This window comes from Ambystoma mexicanum, chromosome 5p (assembly GCF_040938575.1).
Source record: "Ambystoma mexicanum isolate Mex_15411 chromosome 5p, UKY_AmexF1_1, whole genome shotgun sequence".
NCBI lineage: Eukaryota > Metazoa > Chordata > Amphibia > Caudata > Ambystomatidae > Ambystoma > Ambystoma mexicanum.
In genome coordinates, this window is record NC_090930.1 from 1,355,843,832 (window position 1) to 1,355,867,462 (window position 23,631).

At 43.9% G+C, this 23,631-nt stretch overlaps 1 protein-coding gene across 22 annotated transcripts in view; it reads right to left on the bottom strand.

Moving 5' to 3' along the window:
* CTNND2 (catenin delta 2) overlaps nt 1-23,631 on the bottom strand; it is a 3,553,726-nt gene that overhangs the window by 43,134 nt on the left and 3,486,961 nt on the right. For 21 of the 22 annotated variants that reach the window (XM_069613767.1, XM_069613768.1, XM_069613765.1 and 18 more), the window contains one exon: nt 10,369-10,497. The exons of the other annotated variant lie outside the window; for it this stretch is intronic. In XM_069613767.1, the coding sequence (XP_069469868.1) occupies nt 10,369-10,497 (129 nt within the window). The remainder of the gene's footprint in view (nt 1-10,368; nt 10,498-23,631) is intronic. 22 annotated transcript variants of the gene reach the window in all.

The following is a 23,631-nucleotide window of genomic DNA, read 5'->3' on the forward strand; positions in this document are numbered from 1 at the left end:
CTTTGTTACCAGATAGAAGGAAGATTACATAGCCAACTATATAAATTGTATGTTTATTCGAGAAGATCTTTCAGTTCAATGTATGCTATGGTGAGAAAAAAGTTTTTACTCCCGGTCTTAAGATCATCTGACACAAAAACAGTTGCTCAGGCGTTTCACTTTTGCTATTATACTAAAACGGAAGCAGCCTTATGGGGGATATCTCAAATTTTACATTGAAAATTGTAAATTAGATATTTTGATGATCGTACGTTTTTTTTCATAATATCTGTAATTATTGGTCATCTTCAGGAGGACAATGTTTTAAGTCTTTTGATGTTATGAATTGTATTAGAATTAATTTTACTGTATCATATCATTATTTATTGCTGTTTTACTGTGTGTGATTGTATGGTGTATTATTCACTAAAATATATCTTTTTGATCCTGATGATGAGTGCCTACTGAGCCACATATTTTCAAACATGCCTCAAAACTCTCTCGAGTGACATCAAGATCCAAATCTAAGTGGAACAGGATCTAGTTATCTAGTTATCACATGAATGGAACTGAAAGAAACAAACTAAATGACAGGATGAACTTAAAGATGGGGCTAGAGATTGATGATAGGAAAAAGCCAGGCGAACTCTGCAGACACTTGAGGGCTGGCTAGCAGGGTCATTTGGGTGCATTTCCTCGCAAAGGATCAGAACTAGTCTAGTAGAGACCCAGTCAGGTAAGGTAGAAAGATCCATTGTGTACAATTCCACAGATAGGTTTCAAAAATAGGTTTGATGATATCTCATTGACAATCACAAGGAAAACGGTAATCACATCTGGAAACTGACCACTCTTGCCCGAATCAGCTCCTCTATCCAGGTAAATGTCACCCTAGACCTCCACAAAGTTCTTTCAGTCTGTGGTAACAGGTGATTAGAAGAATTTTGCCACCAGTGTGTGGAGAGAACTAGATGAAAAACAATGATTAGTGCTGTTAAATAACAGCTTCTCCAGAAGTGGAAACACTTGAGTCTCAAGGCTTTAGCAGTTGGGTTGCAAATTAAGTGATAAAAGGACTGAAGGGCATAAAATACAAGGAGGTAAGAGTGCAATGGCCAGCTAAAATTCACTAGGTCCAACATACTGGCAATCGACTCCAATAACGAAGCTGAAAGAATTCAGGAGTCACCAAAAGTACAAAAAAGTTGAAAAAACAAGGAGCTATATCCTCTGTAGATAACACCCATTGTAACCTGGAAATCCTTACAATAAAAATGATTGGGGCTCAGAGAGTTGCTGAAATTGAAGGATTATTTTTACTGCCCTTACGTTAGCTGGAGAAGAGGAGCTAACTATTACCTCAATAAAAAAAGATATTTTCATATGTTCGGAGCTTCTATTATGCAAGTTGTCAAGTGATTCTTCCTAGCAACTAAGGTCAAAACCTTATAATCAATCAAGTAGCAAGGGGTGCAGAGGTGATGTTTTATGTGGAATTGCTTCTTAGAAACTTGGTCTGGTCTGAGTTTTTTGGCATTGGACAATTGGACAATGACATATACTTCGTGAGTGTGTAATGCCCTTGTTGCTCCAATTGTACATTACACAATACTGCACCCACCTGGTACAATTGTGCAGATTATGCTGTAGGACTGCTAGTTGGATATGTCTGTCTTGTATAGAATGGTAATTTAAAGAATGGGTACTCCCGTTTTTTTGATAACGGGGGGTCGACACTATCGGATGGGAGACTTATATATCGAAAAAGAACAATGATAGGTCAACTACCCCTTCCTTTTGTCCCTGAATCGAAACAGGTCAGATCCAAGACAATCTAGTCAACTCTCAGATTGGTGAAGGCCATAACTTTTTAAAGTTAAAATAACATATTCTTTTATTTCAGTGCATCTTCTGCACGGCTTAAAAAAGGTCTAAAAATGGGTCCTATAAGCAAAAAAGAAAGAAATATAAAAACAAAACTGTGTTAACCACTTACATTCTAGTTGGTGTAATTACACCATACCATCAAAGTAAATACAAAATGAGAATCAAATCAACAGAATAATTTTTAGGATATTTGTATAGAATGGGCATTTGTACTGTGCCCCTGAGTCAGGAAAGGTTGTGAACAGCCTTCTGCTCTGCATCTTTCAAATCATTAGTTAATTTTATGTGCAGTGCACAGTTTGCAGACTGGCAATTTAAAACTGATTCATAATATCACTGTTCATTCACTGTTCACTGGAATTTGGGGGAAGTTCACTCTGCCATGTTATCCACACCCTTGCACTCATTACTCCTGAGAGCTGAAATAGGAAATAAAACACATACATGATGTAGGTAGGGTGTGGCTGGAAGTGTCAGAAGACTTTAAGTTGTCAAGGGTTTTTGAGTTGTGGGACATCTAAACTTAATAGTGAAAGTAAGTCAAGAGGGATTAAGCAAAGATATTCAGATCACATAAAGACTATTTCCAGGTCAAAGGGGTAGAATACATGCAGGACACATGTAAAACATTTATAACAATTCACACTAATATAAAGATTTACTTACTTGTAAGAGAAACCATTTACACCTGTGCATTATCTCTCTCGCGCACATACACTATCTTTATATGCTCACTGGAAAAACTTTGTTAAGGGACGTTATGGTTACAAGTAAAAGTGAAAGACCTTTGAAAATCGCCAGTTTTGGTAAGCTAAGCAACCATAACTCGCGCTACCAGTGTGCACTGCTAAGACTAACACCCAGGGCATCAAAGATGACATCACATCTTAGCAGTGCATGGTGGTGGCGCGAGTTATGGTCGCTTAGCTTACAATAACTGGCGAATTTCTGAGGTTTTTCGATTTTACTTGTAACCATAACATCGTTTTAACACAGTTTCTTCATTGAATTTCATCTGTTTTTATTAGTGCAACTTAACCATAACGTACCTTTAACAAAATTCATTTAGTGAATTTCATAGTTTTCTATTAGTTCAACTTAACCATAACTTCGATTTAACAAAGTTTGTTCAGTGAATATCTTGTGTTTTTACCAGTGCATGCTAATTTCCTACAACTTACTAATATCATACTTATCCCAATATAGCAACATGTTTGTCCAATTTACAAAGTTTCACCTTAAAACTCTGCCATTTCCCACCTTCTAGCATCATTTTTAACACTTCTATACACTTTTTGCAACTTTCTCCTCTGTTTTTGCGTCCTTCAACGTTTGCGAATGTCTGACATCATCACGGACCATCCGGTCAGTGTCAAGTGACCATGCACTCGTGCGCTGCTTTATGCCGTGTCGCCATCAGCTCCGAGCTTCGTGGACAGTTCAGAACTGCACTTTATACTATCAAAATGTTATTAGCAAAACTGCTATTTATCTTAAAAATTGCATCGTTTATTGCCTTCCCTCCTCCCCAAGAGCCACCACCACCAGCTGGAGGACGTACACAACAAAAAAGTGCAGTATTTGCAAAGACAATGAAGAGGACCGAGAAGAATAATTAGAAGAGGTGCTTACCTCTAGCACCATGGTTGTGGCAGTTCTTTACCATTGTTTGGAATGTACCAAAGGCTAAAGCTACCAAAATGAAATGCACTACTCAGTCGCAGACTACCTGGATAGTACTCCTACGGGACCACATCCATGCACTGCCACACCCATTCCAACCACCACAATGCTCTCAGGAAGGCTGTCCTTTCTTAGCAAGTAGCAGGCTGTCTTCCTCCACTTCATCTTCCTCAACCAGTATTGTAACCACACAGCCTACTTTTGTGGGGCACAAAATCCCACCAGCTACCTTGCAAGCAATAAAAGAGGCTGTCGAGCCATATCTTTCGAAGACAACAGTCCTCTGATATACTGCAACATAAAGTTATAAGCCGCCCAAAAAGGTGCTCTTCCTATGGGTTGAGCAACTTAACCATACCTACAGGGCCACTACCGCACGCCCTGTAATATATACACAACACTAATAAAGTTATACCGATAATGCCTTGCTGTTGTGGCTCAGAACTGGAGGTGAACTTCCAGCAATGGCTACTAGGTGGCGTTGTGGAATGTGTGACTTGGCTCTAATGGACTTTCCTATATATATATATATCCCTCTCTTTCTCCCTCTCTTGCTGAAAGATCTTTGTCCTGTAGAAAGATTACCCATCGCAATATATGCAAAAGAACTCTATAAAAAGATGGCATGCAATACTACTTCAGGACAGGAAAGGAATGAACGGAGATATAATATAGAAATTAGGATGTTGTACTTATATGAACCTGTATGCCAAAAGGGGGCTCCTAAAGGGTTCAATTGAAAGTATGTGAACATTATTAGGTAGCCACAATGACCAACTTAGTAGTTTATATATTATACACAAAAAAAGAGGGCTTGAAATTATCCAGGATGAATAAAGTCATGGCACCCCACTCCTCAAACTAAAACATTAACTTGCTACCTTTTTTAGGAAGAAAAACAGGCTACATATGAAATGGATTAAATAACTTCCAAATCATTAAAGTATATTGCAGCAATATCAATAGGTAAAGAAAGAGACAAAAGCAAAATATGAGGCCCAATCCTTTTGAAGTAAAAGAAACAAGGATACAAGGAGAAGGAACGAGGAGGAAGGAAGTAGACGATTCAGATGTGAAGGCACTTGAAAAAAGATGTAAACAGTTATTTGCTCTAGAACTTTTACAAGTATCCAACTCAAATATTCAGCATAGGCTAAAATACCTGCACTCTAATCTTTCATCAGCAGTATATATTTAAATAATGTGCCTCATAATTCAAGTAACCTTTGATGAAGACCCACTTAATGATATATAGATGCTTAACAATAATCATCACAACTTTCTGAATCAATTAGCCTGCTCTGGGCAGTTGAGGGTCAGCCACTATGTAGACTCGTTTTGATGGACCTCCTTCATCTCTTTTGACATCTTTCAAGTATTAGTTGCAATGTCTGCACAATGTGTATTGAACAGATGACAAGCTTTTATGTGTAATTCAGGCACAAGCCCAGTGAAAGCAAGTTTACAATGTACTGTATGTGTGCATATCAAAAGAAAATACAGGCCATTACCATATAAACAATTTTGAAATGGTAGCTATAATAGAAACATACATAACAATGTCTTTGAAATTAATATATTATTTTTCTTTTTGCACATTTGTGCTAAATTATTCAGCACATTAGTTACACCAACTAGAATGTAAGTGGTTATTTTCTCATATAATAATCTACAAGTATAAAAATGATTTACCATGAAGGGGAATTTCAGATTACATAAATCCAAAGGCAAGTCCCAATTTTAGCCTCCATTATATATACAATACACAAAAGAATACATAATAACACCAACATTAATATGTGGCTAAACTCAGCATTAAAGGGACTCTAGGAGGTATTTTTTGTTTTTCTTAATCATTAATAGCAGTGTCTGTCAAATTTGTTTTGACCCGTCATCTGCTTTGAATACAGGTAATAAGAGAGATACCTTTACATTTTCCACCATCCTGTGAGAAGGTTGTTATAGATCCCCACCTTTGCCAGTTTCTCCACCTTTTCATGGCATCAACTAGATAGGTGTTTAGCTACTGTGGGCTGTCATCAATGCTCCGATAGCATAGATGCACCTTGAGTTTGAAAACATGTATTGATATTGTTTTGCCAGCTATTATTAGATCTTTTTTGAAGTCATGTTGACCCAAACGGGATCTCATTCATATTGGTGGGATGCAAGAAGAACCTAGTTTCTTCACAGTGGCCGGTTGTTTATACTTTAATGCAAACCTGAAGAGCTTCGAGCTATCCGTCCATACACAGTAAAATGTACCATAAGCCAAAAGGCTAATTTTCCGGAAGAGAGGTAAGGAATCTTGTTTTAGAATTTCCCCAGCATAGCGCCTGCCCAATAATAGTATTCAAAAACATTTATTATCCTACACTTTGCCAAAGATGTTGTCTATTATTCTGCAGTATCAATTTCTAAGGTTACATATTTTAAAACATTCTGTGGATTTCTTTAAATGCTTGAGGTGTAGTTTCTGCAGAATATGGGTCATGATCTTTCATTTTTCTTTGGTTCTACAGATGATACTGTTATGCATACACGTCATAAATCTAAAAACACGTTAGAGTCCCCTTTAGCTGGTTGGAAGAAAATCCCTTTATATTTGCTGTACAACACCTGAATCCACTGTAATATTCATATTAACTCCTTTAATATTTTCCAATTTATAAACCTATTTGCAAACAGGCTTCCAAATTACCTCAACTCTGATCCCATTAATGCATTACCTCTTACATTTTCCATGACTGTAGACTTTGAAAAAACTATAGCAACACTGCCCTTCTTTCCAAAAGAGACTTCCATAGCATCCATGCAGCAGGTGGCTGGAGCAGGTGAGTTTGGGTGGCAGGGACAGCTACTCTAATAACTCCATGTGCTCAACAATGCATATTAAAGTTTGTGGCGAGGATTGAAGGAGTTTCCCCTTGAAGAAATGGGCAGCTATTGATCAATATAGTGTGAAACATTGAAAGTTGTGGATTCTGTCTCCAGTGCCGTAATTGTCAGCATAATATGCCCTTTTGTAAATCTTTTAAGAACACTTGCAATTGTGGATCTTTTGGCTACCTCCCGTACCGCTTCTCAGTTGATGTGCTATTTATAGAGAATTGTTTAACAGTGACAATGTTTGTGTATATGACAGCTTTTCTGTTAATCTTGCAGGAGCTACAGTATGCCCTCCAAAGATGATAAGAAGAAAATTGATGTAGGCAAGAGCCTCACACAAAGGACACCAATGCAATCAGCAAGTCTAATTGGAAAGGCAAGGAAAACTGGGCCAAAGGCAGACTGGGGAACAAGTTGGTGCTGTTTGACAAAGACACCTTTGAAACAATGTATAAAGAGGGGACAAAGCACACTTTGATCCCCCTGTTGTGGTTTAGGGGGTGAAGATTCAAAGCTCACTGGCCATGGCTGCGCTCCAGGAAATTTGCAGCAAAGGTTTCATTAAGTAGTTTCAGAGCACAGTGGCAGGTAGTCTCCACTTTAAACATGAAACATGAAGAAAGGGGATGCACCTGAAGACATATAAGTCTCTTTAAAAGGTTGGTTGCTGGTGTCTAAAGCTCTTATGTGGCCTAGTGGACTGGAGAGTGCCTAAACAAAGGCTACCTCCTCCCACTGAGATCACAACACAAACCCTCATCTTGCTATATGGCTCTGTACAGCATTCCACTACTTCCCAATTTGGGGTACGCTATTTAACTACCATACATATGTGAATGCATACCTCCCCCCACACACACATCTACATACATGCATACAAACCTTAACTTTGGTCAATATTCTATACTCCACTCAAGCTTTAAGCCTAAATTAACTCTGGAGGTCTAAGTAGCTGTGACCTACAGGTGTGGCTTTTACATACAGTGATACTATTCACTCATCTATTGCTCCTCTATGAGTTGTGGCAGGAGTTGAAATATTAACAGTGAAGCTTTGTGTCTCTTCTTCAATATTGCTAGCCATAATTCTTGTCTGCAGGACCTCATGTCACACCCTCTGTTTGCTCATCATGTTTTGGAAACATGCTCACACCATGCTCTTTCTTCCAACCGTTTCATTTCCCTTCAGGATTATAATATTTGGGCTGATTGATGCACACTCCGCCGGTGACTTTTAATATCACAACGGTCAACCCACCATTTAAGATGCAGTGGACCAACCATTTTGCTATCCTTTTTCTTCTACACCTACCCTTCAAGGGGGATAAACCCAGCATATAGCATTGTTTAGCCCCTTGTATATGCTCCGATACCAGTTTCTGTGCTAAATCTCACCCTTAAATACACGACTCACCAACGTTGGCCTTTTCATTCAATGTGTTGGTTTTGGAAGCATTCTTTGTGTCTTCCTTTTCACCTATGTCAATGAAACACAGTTGCTAACACTTCTCGACGGGCATTGGGAAGTTAATGCTGCTTCTTATTATGCTTCTCTGATTGAAATTGCACAAATGGCCAAATAACAACTCTAATGCCTTAAGTAGGCAAAACTGAGATTGTTACTTTCAATGGCTCTTAGCTCCTTAGAAAATCTCACTTGTTTCCCTCCTTTCTAGGAGGTTGTCCTTCCCTGGTTACCACTGAAAAGAACATTAGGTTCACATTTGCTGATGCCTTGGCATTTATCCTTCAGATTAGCACCCCTGGGGTTGGCATCCTCTCAGCCAATCAAGAAGCTTGGAACGGGGTCTTTCCTCATGGTGAAGCCCCGATTCCAAACATCTTGGAAGCGGGAGGTCTCCATCTTCCCAGCTGGGACAGCAGGTATGTGAACACCATGCTCCCCCATATCCCCACCCCCAAATCCTAATTCAACATACATCACCTCACCACTAACTTGGCATTCCCATGCTCCGCGCCATCCCTGGGAACACTGTGTTCCCAGTGCATTACCACTGCGACAATGGCCAGTATGGAAAGGGAGAAGGCACTACGTGAAGTTCCCTTCTCCCTAGTTCATGGTGGCCATCTTGGTTTGTAGCAAACACACCATTTCTCATTAAAAAAAAAAAATACGATTAGCTTTTCGGAAAAACGTTGCTTGAACCTGTAACTAGGCCACAGGGTATTACCAGACCAAGTAGTGCCCTGGTAGTCCATTAAAGCAGTATCCTCTTACTCTTTTTTCCAGTTACGTCTTGTGTGCCAATCTTCCCATAACTTATGCTCTCTGCCCACAGCTAGACTATGCCAACTCCCTTTCTTTAAGTCTTCCTGAGTATAGTGTAAGGTGCCTTCACATTCTTCAAAAGTCAGCTGCTCCCCATATCTTTGAGTGTGCTCCTGCCACATTTCACCTTATCTTGCCAGGCAGTGGATCATGTTTTAGATTTTAGGCATTGTACACCACTCTTTCAACCATATTGGACCTCTCTTCTTAGGCTACATTCCATGGTGCAGGCTACTTCCCGCCTGCTTAGATTTTCTGATTGTACCTAATCACTGCCTGGGACGCATGGGAGGTGGAGCTTTCTCTGTCCGAGCCCCCCCCCCCCCTTATCAAATGTTATTTCTCTTCAAGGATAAGTCCTACAAACAGCATTTTTAACCGGAAACTTAATATATTCCTTTTCACTTCTGTGTTGGTGTGATAATGATCATCTCTTTCCCCCCCTGGGTGAGCATCAGCAGGTCAATGGTGTTATCAGTGCACTCAACGAGCTCTATTAACATAACACAACCTGAAAGATGCTTGCAATACAGGTTCTTCCATCAGTTTTCAAGAGGTATCCAGGCCTAGCCTGTGCCAAGCAAAATATGAAACATAAACCAAATAAAAATCTTAACAAATTAGTTTAAATGTTCTAGGGTGCACAGGGGAAAACACATAATAAAGACTTACAATAACATTACTTCCACATTTTCAGTGACGAAGGAACTAAACCACCATTTTTGCCATCGAGTACATGCACTGTTTGCAAAACCAATGAATGGCAGTATTTGCTCTTCACAGCTATGTAAGCCATTCAATTTTATAATGTGTAAAACCAATGCAATATTTCCCAAAATAAATGTGCTTTATTTTTGCAATGATTTTTGGCCCATATCCACCCTCATTTTGAAATGGAAATGGATTGTATACAGTAGTGGCTGTAAACACTACAGCCTAGACTCTGAGCCTTGCGTGCATTACATGGCGAAGGTGGTGAGATGAGTATCATAGATTCCGCTTCTTCACCCCCTTTCAAGGCCTCCATAGAAAAACCTGGTTTATCCCATTGAATGGAAGAGCGTGTGCTTCCCATCTGTACAGGAAAAGGTGTTTTAAAACTTCAGGCTCACTTTTAAAAAAATGTGTACCTGTACCACTTAAATGAGGTATATGACCACCGAATAAGGCTGTAATCACTGCATGTGGCATTACTTGTTGGTGAGAATGGGCAGCATTTCCAAATGCCACTTGATTTTACTGTTACCGCGCACTCACAATAAGAGGGGAACGGCTTATAGCATAGTGCCAACTCGTCTTGACCTTTCACTGCACTTTTTCAAACTGTAAAGAGTGTGACTTCCCAAAGAATAAAAAGCAAAATAATAGATGCATTGGAAAGAAAGATAAGTGCACGTTTGATATTTTAACGGAATAGCAACTGGCGGTAAACAAGCCACATGAGGGAATTAACTGTTGATATGTGTGTATTGTAAGTGAAGGCGTCTTTTGAATGGGTTTTCTTTTTTCTCCTCTTAATGTAAGAAGCCATGAAGGTTAACAGTCTTCCCTGCTACAGCAGACCCATACAGCAATCTTGCAAACTCTACAACGTGTCATGAATCTTAGCAATCACTATAGAGCTGCGCATTGTGTTCCAACCTGTCAGGGTGTCTTTTCTGGAAGTGTGTTCTCCTTTGCTTCCATAAGTGGCATTTGCTGCAGATGATTCATAGTCTGGTTTCCTCTCTTTTAGGCTGATCGTTTCCCGGGGCGAAGCTGGGGCACTTGCTAAAAATTATAAAAGGTACAACAATCTTTTCCCATGTGATACTTTACATAGACTACAAACAAATTTCCATGGCAATTTTGTCACTTATCATTTCCACCACACTCAATATTTCAAATATGTATATATATATCTGTAAAACCTGTGTACAGTATTCAGTTCAATCAAAAGACTCATTAAAAAAGCACTAAGATCTAAATGGCCAAGGCATTTAAATGCAAAGTGACCTGAAAGGTTAACTTGAGGCTTTTGCCTTACGTGATGACATCATATATGACGTTAGGGATGTATTACATTGAGAAGGGGCACTTGAGCAGCACATTGGCCCTCATTACAACTCAGGCGTTAAGGGTTTAACGGCGCCGTCGGCGCCGTTAACCCTTAACGCCTGATTACAAGTGTCCCTTTGCGGGTTGGTGTTTAACGCCTGCTTTTAGCAGGCGTTAAAAATCCAACCCGCTAAGGGACTTTGGAGCTAATTACGGCACCATATTTACGGTGCCGTAATTAGCGCCTTCCCCATTCCCATTATGCCCTATGGGGGCAAAAATGGGAATGGGGAAGGGCAAATGGTGAATGGGGAATTACCACCCCACTCACCTTGGAATGGGGCGGTAATTCCGCCATCCACCATGGCGGAATCGTAACCTTAGCGGCATGGACCATGGTGCTAATAGCACCATGGTCCTCCGCCAAGGTTGTAATGAGGGCCATTGTGTTCGCCAACATAACCTGGCTGATTACAACCACATGCATATTCCAAGCTTCTATGAATGCTCATATAAATAGAACTCTCTGACTGGCCATGGCTAGAGGCAGAGAAACACGGAAACATCCACAGACTTGTTTTTTTTTCAAATTACTCCGTGACAATCAAGTAAACCCTGCTAAGAAAATCCTAAAATCTGAAAAACAGTGAATTTGTCAATTTATATGTCTCAATACAATGTCTAAAAGAAACGAAGTATATTTCATTTCTTCTTCCACACTGACTGCTGATTATTTAGTATGACAAACTATTTCTAATGTACAGAGTTTCTGGAACCAATTAAAAAAATAATATGTCAACAGTAGCACATTGTGGCTACCACAATTTTTCAGCAACCTTGTGCACAGCGAGAAATTAGCTCATGTCCCACTTTGCAGCTGAATAAGCATTCAAATCACCCTCCAAAAGAACACATATCTCTGGATTCAATATGAAAATACTGCATTTACCTGCAATTGGAACAGATGTTTATAACAATGGGGACAGTCAAAAGGCACAAATAATTAAAAAAGAGCATATTGAGTCCTTGTAGTTTGCCCCAGGTCCAAATCTGACTCTACATGGCAAAGTTGCACCATGTAACTGTTTTTTATTTAATCAGAGTGTAACAAAGAAACGGCAAAGAAAGTGCTGTGTGCCTTCATTGTCTATGACTAACTTGCAGTGTGGGTGTGCCTCTCATTGCCACCATTTTACAGTTGTCCATACCTTTTCTACACAGTCTGATTCATGTTTACATGTGCACAATCTGTGCCTATACTGTGGATTTTCAAGCACACTGCGCACATAAACATGTACAGACCTTTTTTTTATATCCCTTTTGTGAGGGTTTCACTACATATTATCCCCAGCAAAAATATGGCCGCATATATGGTCGTCTGGAACGGCCATAGGCGATATTTTTTGGGGGGGGATCATTTTGGGGGTTTTTGGGAGCGGGGTTTGCGGGGGTGTCCCCCGCTCCTTTAAAATGTGAGGGTTGTGGGGGTGTCCCCCGCAGGTCCCATGCCTTAATATCGTTGCAAAAATATGGCAATATTTTTGTATGGCAATATTTTTGCGGGGATATTAACACATGGAACCTTTGTGAGTCACTGTGTTTGTGGAAACAATTTGCATTTCAAGTATAAATGAAATTGGACATGCGAAATAGGCTTGTGAATCTGCCCTCTCTCAGTGTCATGCAGTGCGTGTTGGTCCTCTTTGTGTTTCCCCATACCATTTTGTGGTAATCCTGTAGGGTCTTTGCTACCTTTATATGCATTGTGCGCACTTATTTACTTAACAGCATGCCCTGGCCTCTTTCTTCATGATACATGTCCTATGACAACAGAACCAGGAGGTCCTGGGGATCAGGGGATGTCACCCACTTGGTAATGCAGGCCCTGGAAGTGGAATATGTGGGATCACCAAGAACATCTGTACCGTTACCAATCTTTTGTGTAAGAGCACTGTAGTAGACATCCTAGATGGTTGTGATGAACATACTGCATGTTTCCAGGCACTGTTCCAGAGTCACGGGGATGGAGAGGCAAACACCCTCCTCTGAGCACTCCTCTTTTCTGGTGTGCCAATCCATGCTTCCTGCAGCCAGGACATGTTGATGGTGAGTCTTGTTGCCCCTAGATCCTACCAGCAGAGTGAACATGAAGCCTGAAGTAGCAGTGGAGACAAATTAATAAGTGATTGTATGCGTGTATGTGAGTGTGCGCTTTGATTGTTATGCAATAAGTGTGTGTGTGTGTGTGTGCGTGCTAGTTTGAATTCAGTGTGTGTGTGTGCAAGAGTCTTAATGTGTGTGTGTTCGTATATGTGAGTGTCCAAAATGTATGAAAAGCCCTCTGTAGAAAAAAATTGCGAATTTGGGGACAAATTCATCCAGTTCGCCAATTCCGCCGAGCAAAATTAGTCTAGTCGTTTCTGGCTTTTTTCTGCACAACATCTAGTTTTTTTTCCATGAATTTTTTTTCAGGCTTGTAAACACAACATTATGTGGATTTTGTTCCCAAAAAGTATATCTTTAGGGAACAAGAAAATTACATTTTGGGGTGAAAACAAAATGCAAGGAAAACAAAATCAATCCTGAAAAAATGGCAAAGCAAGTAAAAAACTGCCCCGCTGACAAAATGGAATGGGAGGTGAATTTTGCCAATTTAGTTTCTCTGGCAATAATTTTAGCCACCCTTCTCTATGAGTGAGAAATTAAAGTTACTCATCGGAGTGACTGGAGTACTCATAGGGCCTCATTACGAGTTTGGAGGCAGCCATGGAGCTATTAGCTCCATGTCTGTCTCCAAACCGGGCTCCATTACCGGGTTCCTGCAATGGGGACTTACCAGGTCATTCCGACATAGGAGGACCCGGTAAATCCTCCTTGCAGGAACCATTCCCCATTCCCATTTGAGCCCCCATAGGGCTCAATGGGAATGGGGAGGGAGGTAACAACAGGCACATTACAAGTGTCCCGTTGTTACCGCCCTCTTCCCCTCGTGGGACCCGGAAAAGATGTCTGGTTTTACCAGACATCTGATCCAGGTCCCGCAAAGGGAACCTCATAATCAGCCCTGACGGAACGAAGGGGGACGGTCCCGTACTGGCCCCCTTCATTTCGTCAGCGCAAGCCTCATAATGAGGTCCATAGTCCTTAGTCACCTTTCCTCTCTCCTTGCGGGAGTCCCCCAACATGGGGATGGTACTGGAACATTTGGTAGTGAAAACTTGAGCTCCTCCTTTAAATTGTGTATATCGAGGGGGGGTATGGCATCGGGCGTGGGAATGTTGTGCAGTGGCCCCGCCCTCTGACACCTCACCTCATTCCCCTTTGCACACATCGGACACTTAGATAGCTGGCTACTCTCAGTACATATTAGCCCTTGGCATACTAGTGAGGGAAGGTGGGTGGGACGAATGGAGAAAAGGGGACTAAGGACTATGAGTACTCTAGTTACTACAGTTAGTAACTATAATTACTCAAATGGCCGATCCACTTTCCTCCATCCTTGTGGGCGATGCCACCAAACAAAAACATTGTGTGGAGTGAAACTTGCCTCACATCTATGACACATCTAAAAGGTTCTTCAAACTCTGACCAAACTCTACATCGCGTTTGGAGCTGGTGTCGAGTGAGTGGTGTTTACAGTATCCCGATGACATCCCAAGAAGCATGTCTCTGAAATGCAATGGCCATGGCCTTGGCTCTGGCCGCCAGGGATTGAATCCCCTAAGGAATGGGTTTACCCATGGCCGTGTATGCCTCAGAAATGGCTTGAACCATCCAACTGGCGATGGAAGCCTTGGAAGCCTGCGAGCTAGGGGGAAGAGCCCCCAAAAGTCAAACAATGCTTCAGACTTTCTGAAGGATTTTGTCAGAGAGAGATAAAACCTGAGGACCCTCTTGAAGTCCAAGGAATGTAGGGCCCTCTCTGCCTCAGACTGTGGGTTCAGGAAGAACACCAGCAGGCAGATCTCTTGATTCAGATGAAATGTAGAGACCTCCTTGGGCAAGAAGTTTTGGTGAGTGTGCAAGATGACCTTGTCGTTGTGAAATGTGGTGAAGGCCGATACACCAAGACAATGTCTGTAGCTCACTAATCGTACGCACAGAGGTGAGAGCCACCAGTAAAACTGTCTTTAGTGTCACCAGGCGGATGTCAACAGAGGCCATTGGCTCTAAAGGCGTGCGTTGCAAAGCTGCAAGAACCACATTAAGGACCCAGACTGGATGCAGCCTATGCACTGGAGGAAAAAGCATAGACAACCATTTAAGATGGTACTGAACCACCGGGTTGGCTGCCCGAAAAAACACATGCTCTGGGGAATTCTTGTAAGCCCCAATGGCCACCAAATAACTGTGGCAAGTATCCACCTGAACTTCAGAATGAGCCAGGTATGCTGAAAAAAGCCAGCACCTCATCAAGGGGACAGGTGACAGTGTCTAGACCCTTGCCACGAGCCCAATGGCAGAACCTAGTCCATTTGTTCCTATACTGGGACTGAGTCAAGGGCCTCCTGGCCTGCTGAATGATGGCCCAGTTGTCATCCGACAACTCAGCATGCTGAAGCCTCAGCTGGTCAGGAACCAGGCCGCCGCCCGGAAGCCCTGTACAGGATTGGAAGGTGGACAGGAACCTTGGAGTACAACTGTAGCATATCTAAAAACCAGGGTCTGAAAGGCCAGTGTGGGGCAACCAGGATGAGGCTGCAACCTGCTGAACCTGGAACTTCTGGAGGGTCTGTTGGAGCAGAGGGGCGGATGGGAATACAACACCTGTGGCCGTGCCAACAGATCTGGAAGGCGTCTTCCAGTGACCACCGACCCGGACCTGCCCATGAAGCAAACTGGGGGCACTTTGCATTCTGGGAAGATGCAAACAAGTCCAAATCCACAAACCCCCACCGCTGAAATGTAGGAACAAGGAGTTGGTGTGCAACTCCTACTCATAGGTGTTGAACCCCAGGCGACTCAGTTGGTCTGCTTCTGCATTTCTGTCCTGTGGAAGGTGGAGGGCAGAAATCCAAACCCCTTCTGTCAGGGCCCATTTCCAGATCGATACCGCCTCCCAACAGAGGAGGGGGGAATGGGCGCCGCCCTGCTTGTTCAGGTAAAACATCATAGTAGAGTTGTCTGTCCTGACCAGAACCGACCTGTCCTTGATTAGGGGCAGAAATGCCTGAGGGCCAGGTCCACTGCCCTGAGCTCAAGCAAATTGATATGCAGGAGGTCTTCTGTCCTGGACCTTGTGCCAGGAATCACATAGCCATCCAGAGTAGCCCCCCAGCATGAAAAAGAGGAGCCCATTGTCACCACCAGGGGAACCTCCGCCCGGGTGGGGGGCTCCCAATAAAGCATTGTCATCCATCATCCACAAGTGAAGATCAGGCAATAAGAGCGGTGGCATTGGGATCCTGTCTGACTGAGACCCCATCTCCTGATCCCAATTGGCTGCCAGGTGGTGCTGGATGCGCCTCATCTTGAGGCAAGCTTGCTGCACAGTGAGCAAGCTGGAGGCCATCAGGCCCAGGAGGTGCTGGAACCACAATGCCGATGTGGTCGAGTTGGCCAGAAAGTGCCCCTGAATAGGGACAGGAGCTCGGGTGTGGGGAACAACTGCTGAACGGTTGTGTTCCAATGCACCTCTAGAAAGACCAAATCCAGGACACAACTGTGACATCCTCTGATTGTGGGAGAACCCCAGCTGATGAAAGATATCTGCCAATCTCTGGCAGGAGTGCAACTCCCCTTCGGGCAACCCCATCCTCACCAGCCAGTAGTACAAATAATGGTAATAATGGTATAGATGATGGCCATCCAAGCGCAGAAGGCAAGCCACTACATTCATCAACTTTGTGAAGACAAGAGGGACCGAAGAGCAGCACCTTGTACTAAAAATGGTATGACATAATCGTTAACTGCAGAAACGTCCAATGCGGTTGGTAGATGGGTACATTCAGGTATGCATCCTTGAGGTCCAGGGAACACATCCAGTCCCCAACAAACAGAGACTCCGATATTTCTAGAGGAGTAATCATCTTGAAGCATTCTAGTGGTAATGACAGGTTCAAAAATTACAGGTCTAGGACAACCCTCAAGCCAGCCTGGTTGCTCTTGGGTACCGCAAATATCCTGGAATAGTACCCGGAGCCCCTGTGTGCAAGAAGAACTGGTTCTATCGCCTGCATCTCCAAGAGTGAAAGGACCTTCCATAGATGTGCCAGCGACCTGATCTGACGAAGAGGAGGAGAAGTTGGTAGAGGGAAAGGAAGAGGAAGACTGAAGCCCATGGGACTACGGATAGGATCCACAGGCTGTTGAAAAGACGCTTCCCGGTGTCCTGGAAAAGAGCCAAACCTGCCCCCACGGGCGAGCTGTGTTCCTCGACTTTGATGTCACTGCTTCTTGTGATCAGAGGTGGGAGCAGAGGAGGGGGAGTGGAAAAACATGCTCAAAGTCCTCAGCTGCATCCTCCACTGGGTGACCTGTCAGGCCCTCATGCACGGCGGTCCCAAAACCCCTTGAAGCCTAAAAAAGCACAGGGTTTGAACTAGGTCCTACCCTGATACTGATGGAAGGATTTCTGTTCTGACTTTTTCAGAATGGCCAAGCACTTTGAGAGGAGGTTTTCTTCTTTCTCAACTCGTCATGGGTTGACAAATGAAAAAGGTCCATGCGTTGGCTTGGCGCACATGCAATCCTGAGATGGTATAACAGCACTTGCCCAAAGACTCAAGGACCTTGAGAAAACTGGAGGTGGCTCCTGGGTAGGAAGGTGATGAAGATGATGATTTAGACTATAAAGAGGCCACAGCTACCACGGAAGAATGCGGCTGTCAGTGGGAGGTCAGGAGGATTGGCTTCCCGTCCATCAGCCGGAACCTGCTGTCCAACTTCTTGTTCATCTGGGCGCTGGCCCGGGGCTTCTCCGAGACCTTTTGCACAACCTACAGGCTATCCTTCTGAAGAGGGATGCCAGACCGGATTGTGGTGCACTCACTCAAGACCTCTGCTAGCACTGCAGACTCCTGGGGGGCTTTCTCAAGCAGAGGGACCCCCAAGAACTCCATCAGGCCCTGAAGGCAGTCATGAAATGCCTTAATGGATGTGGAGGGTTCATTGTCCTGGGCGTTGTCATCCTCATTGCCCCCCGCCCCTTTTACAGACTGAGGGGAGTCAAGGGCCTATAACACAGGTGCTGATGGGGTCCCCCATAAGTTTGGCACCAAAGACACGTCCAACGGCTGCCGAGGAGGAGGAGGTGGAGGGGTATGAACAACCCATGTGGCCTGGACTGGAGGAAGGGGAGGAGTATCCAGAGGAAGAGGCTGGGAAGGTGCCACCTGTGGGATGACCTCCTTCCCTATATCTTTCAGGAGCCCCTTCATCTGAGGTGAATGCATGAGGAAGAGGAAGCGCTTGAAGAAGCAGTCCTCGTAACCTGCCGGTCCCTAAGGGCACCAGCCCTTCGAGGTGCTGGGCCTCCGCTCCTGGTCAAAGGGCAGAGATAACTGAGGCATCTAGCCGTAAGGCTGCAATGGGTAGATGTATCCATGAGGAAACAAAATGCCTGTACCATACAATCTGGTGCCACTTCCAGAGTGAAGGGGACTGGGATCATTACTGGATCAAAGATGGCCACCGGCCTGTCAGGATCTGCCACGTACCTCTCTGCCATTTTGAAGTCTTGCACCACACCCTGGGAGGGAGGGGGCAAAGGTCCTGAGCCATGAGAGGCATCAGACATGGGAGGATACTGCTCGGGTCCTGTCAACCTCAGAGATCACTTTGGTAGGCGCTGAGCACTCGGCCGGCTGGCCGGTAGTCATAATGCCCTGACTCCCAACCTCAGAGCGTGCTCCGGTAGGCTGGATGCCCTTGGCACCAGTTCCAGTAGCTGTGATGGATTGAGCCAAGGACAGTCTCTTGGAGGTGGCACTCAGAGATCCCATACCCCTTGTGGTTGAAGAAGAGGACCTAACTTTATTACCCTTCCTAAGACAGCCTGGCAGGGCCCTGAGCCACTCAGCTTGGGAGAGGGCAGCCTGGATGGCATCAGGTCTGCTCCCGGAATGCCCAGAATAGGCCCCGGGACCCTCGGCTTGGGAGCTGGTAGAGGCTTCGGGCCTGCAAGAACCTGAATCAGAGGAGCCCCTATCTGTGGGAAAACCAGGGAAGGAGTTGAAGTGCTGTGGAGCCATGCTGAGCAGAGGGCCTACCTTATCTTGACAAGAGGTCCTGGAGACTAATTTCTTAAGGTGGGGAGTAGGAGAAGTGTGGAAGAGCTACCTCCACCATGACAACCGATTCTTCAATGCCCTGTGACGAGAGCGCTGCAAGCCAAACATGTATCTCAGCGGTGGTCAGGCCTCAAACACTCAAGATAGAGTGCATGGGGGTCTGAGACTGGGAACGAGCGGTCACATGAGGCACATCTCATAAAATCCTCCTGCAGCCGACATGCGCCGGAGGAGGCGAGGCACTAAAGAGGGTAAATAAAATTGAAAAACAAAACAGGGAGCAAGCGGAAGGCTACAAAAGTCTCTGTGCTGGCTGCCAGGTCTGACACCATCCATGAGGAAAAAGGGACTGAGGTGAGGGCGGGGCCCTGACAGGGCTTTCCCTCGCCAGAGGCTGTGCTTCTGCACACTATACTTCATTTAAAGGGATAGCTTAATTTTTCGCTGCCAAATGTTCCGGTACCATCCTATGTCGGGGGACACCCACAAGGATGGAGGAAAGGGGGCAGGACATATGAGTATGTAACTGACTGAAAGAGGGGGGTGCAAGTACAACTGATGCATTTGTTTTTATACTGCGAGGGGTTGGAACCAGCAGCCTGAAATGGAAAGACATTCACAATTGTTGTATATTGTAGGCACTATATCATGTGATTAACAGTATGGTTGATGGCATATTGTGTGGGCACAGCTGAAAGAAAGCATTGATCCTGGCAATAAAGGCATAGATTGTGGACTAAACATCAAGATAATGATTTACAATGGGACTGCTTGCATATACTGAGGGCAAAACAACATCACCTTTTTTTTAAAAGTCACAATGACATATATTTAGTGTGCACAGCATCATGAAAAGGATTTAAGGTGGCCAAGCTGGTATATGTTGAGGACACAGCTTCTTCAGTGAATTACAGTGGCAATGCTGGCATACATTGCAAGTGAAGCATACTCAAAGTGTTTTGCAATGATAATGTTGGCATATATTGTGGGCACAGCATCATGAATGTGATTTAGCACGGCAATGCTGCCATGTATTGTAGGCATAAAAATCATGACTGTGATTTAAAGTGGCAATACTGTGAGTGCAGCCTCTTGAAAGTGATATACAGTGATAATGCTGGTATATATTGTGAGATTAGTATCTTGAAAGTGATTCACACTGGCAATGCCAGTATATAGTGTGAGTATAGCATCATAAAAATCATTTACTATGCTAATATTGACATATATCATGGACACGGGCATCATTAAAATGTTGCAAAATGCTCCTGTACACCGTTACCTGCCATCTTCTGTTTATTTTTTTGTGTTACTATAGCGAACCAACTCTAAACTGTACAAATTTGTGCCCCATTTTTCTCTAAACTGTGTTCTGAAATGCACCATTCCAACACACTATTTCAAAAATTTATTTAGGGGTAGACACCCCACCCCCCAGTAGTTTACATTATTTTGGGCTCCTGCACTATGCTTAGTTGCTCATGCTAATTTATAATGCTTGGCTGAAAATATCCACGACAGATCTTGAATCATTTACAGTGTGGGCCCACCACCAGGAACTTTGTGCCTCACATGGCACCAAAAGTAGAGTGAGGAGCCAAGAATGAGACACAGACACAGAGGGCTTAGTTTTGGCTATATACCTTTATTTAAAGTAAAAGGGGGTTGGAAAATGCCTTGCTGTCCCTATTTTAGGAGGTGTTTCCGTACCTCAACTAAAACTAAGGGACTGTCCATTGTCAAGATGTCCGAAGCAAAAATGTCCTGTTTCCAAAATACTGTTCTGGCCCTCACATTCAAAAAGTAACCATAAAGTGAAAAGGGTAATGCCTTTGGCCTTGAAGGAACACCAATGTTCAAGTTCAAAAGGCAAGGGGTAACTCCAACAGAAAAGTTCCCAATGATAAAGTTCACGCTTTCAGGGGATTGCTCCCTTGCCCCGGTTTTCTCTTCAAGATACTATATACTCCAAAGGGTACAGGTCTTCCTTGGAATTTGCTGATCAACAAAAAAAACAATATAAAACAACTTGGCTGTTAGTCCAAATATCATAGGATACCTGGTGTACTCCCCTGCCAGGTTTCCTTTCCACTATAATGTAACCTTTTCACACAATCTTGGCTTTGCCTGGTGTCCTCTCGTACCAGGACTTCCTCATGTAATTTGGTTACACACTTGCCATCTTGACTTTGCCAGGTATACTCTACTGCCAGGGCTTTCTCGTACGCTTCATTTAACACACTTGCAAACTGTACTCTCCTGCCAGGGCTTTTTCATGTGCTTCACTTAACACATTTGCAAACTTGACTTTGCCTGGTATACTCTCCTGCCAGGAATTTCTTGTGTTTTACCTGACACACTTGCAACCTTGTTTATATCTTGCATTCCTTCTGTTGTTTCCCCTTCATAAACATTGGGTCTCATTTCACTTTTATGCACTTCCTTTATCTTTATTTGTCCTTGATAAGGTTGCCAACGTGTCCCAGTTTCCCTCCTGAGGCCTCACCAGCTTTCTGTGGTGACTTTGGTAAGGTTGCCAAAGCACCCTGGTGTCCCAGCTTCCCTCCTGAGGAATAACTGGCTATCTGTGGCATCCTTCGGTTCTATCGCGGTGAATTTGAAGTGGCTTTTTGGCATCCCAAACCCACTTCCCAGGCTCACCAACTGCATTTGTCTTGCTCCTGCATCCTTCGCGGCTCCTGTCTGCCTGCTGTGTGCATTTCTGTGCTCAGGCGGCGTGGATACTGCTCTCCAGTTCCTACAAATGCCAGGAAATCTTCCTCTTTCTTCCTCTGTGGCTTATATGCTGTGGACCGGCACCTGCAGTCTTCTTTCTCTGGCCTTCCCATTGAGTCAGCCAGCTGGCTCCACAGTCTTCCTTGCAGCACCTCGGTCAGCACTGAGAGGGCAAGGTATTCACCAGGCAGTGTCTCTCACCTGTCAGCTAGTTAGGGTTTTTAAATGGACCTGCACCTTTTATGTGCTCGCAACCACTAGAGCGCATGCCGTGCTTCTCGCCTTTACTGGTCCTCATTACTCCATTCAACTGTCTTGTCGAAGCAATTTCACCTGCATGGAAATGATAGTCAGTTCTGGGTAACTTATGTACAGAACATTGGAAGGTATTCTTAGTAGCTTCCATAGGTGGTTGAAGGGAGTCATGACAATATGCCATTAATGCGTCGGGAATGGAAGAGCTATCCCTAAAAGGAAAAAGGGGCTACCATGGCTCATCTGATGATGTTGTCATCACCCCGCTGAGGGACCCCATGTGGTCCTCCCTCATATAGCCGCCCACAGGGTCAGGATCAGGTAGCGGCTGCCATCCCCTTGCCATATGGGGAGAGGCTACCAGTGGGAAAAGAGTGATGACATGATCAGATTCATCACAGGAGTCTATGCCGCTGTTGGGGGAACAGGAGTAAGTCAGAGGCTTCAGGGAAACCCAAACAAGGATTAACAAGAATATACTGAGAGGAAGAGGGGAGGCTTTTAGGCTGGCTTGCATTGAGCGAATGCAGCTGAGTGAGCATTTCCCTGATCAGTTTTACTGCCACACTGGAAACTGCAGTCAGAGAGTAGATAGGTCACTCATGGACAACTTTGGTTTGAGAAAATGAAGGTCCCCAGTAAGACAGAGCCTCTGGAATCCTCTCTGCAATCCTTGGGGGCCCCATGGCAGAGCAGCCTGTCTCGAAGGGGGCAATAACTGCCTTTGAGCCTTCTGCAGCATCAAGCCGTGCCAGTTTAAAACGATTTTCTGAACCAAGTAGGGACTCAGAGAATCAAATAAAGTGTGCTGGGGCATTCTAAACACCCTGTGACTGTGCATGTCTGAGAAACCCATCAGAAGAAGGTTATGTAGATGCAACTGTGGTATAAAGGGAGTAGACATTCGGACATCATCTCCCCTGCCGTGTCAAGAATAGACTACACCAACAGCATCTATCTTGGAATGCCTGACCACCTCACCAACAAACTATAGCAAATGCAAAACACAGCAGCAAGACTATTACTTACACTCACCAAAAGAGAGCACCTCTCACCAGCACTAAGAATCCTACACTGACTGCCAAGTGAAACAATAATTTTCTTGAAGGCACTCTGAAGAACCCACAAAGTACCCCATGTCAAAGGAGAGGAATTCATACAGAAAAATAAATCTCCATTTACAAACCAAATCCAGTAACGATAATTGCCACAAACCAAAACAGTACTCAAAGCTGACATTTGGTGGATCAGTATTCTCCTGCATATCTGCAAAATTGTAGTTCGGTGAGTTAAAGAGACATCTTTTTTAGTAATTCTCAGAATGTCATTTGTTTTTCTGTTCGTATTTCCTTCGGGAGTGAGTACCGAACAGGACATTCTGTCATGGAAAAACAGCCATCACAACACAAGAGATACATCCAAAACAACCGAAAACCTAATGAACCGAAACCTGCATGAACCAATGAAATAAAGCATTTTAACACAGACCACCATAGACAAATATGAACCCTGCCAAACCAACACATTCCTCAAAGAGAACAGCACAGACCACTCAAACAGGTAATTCTACTAAAAACATTCCAATTATCCTCCATACTCACCCTCAAACACCAAAATAAAACACACGTACCTTCACTGCAGCAGA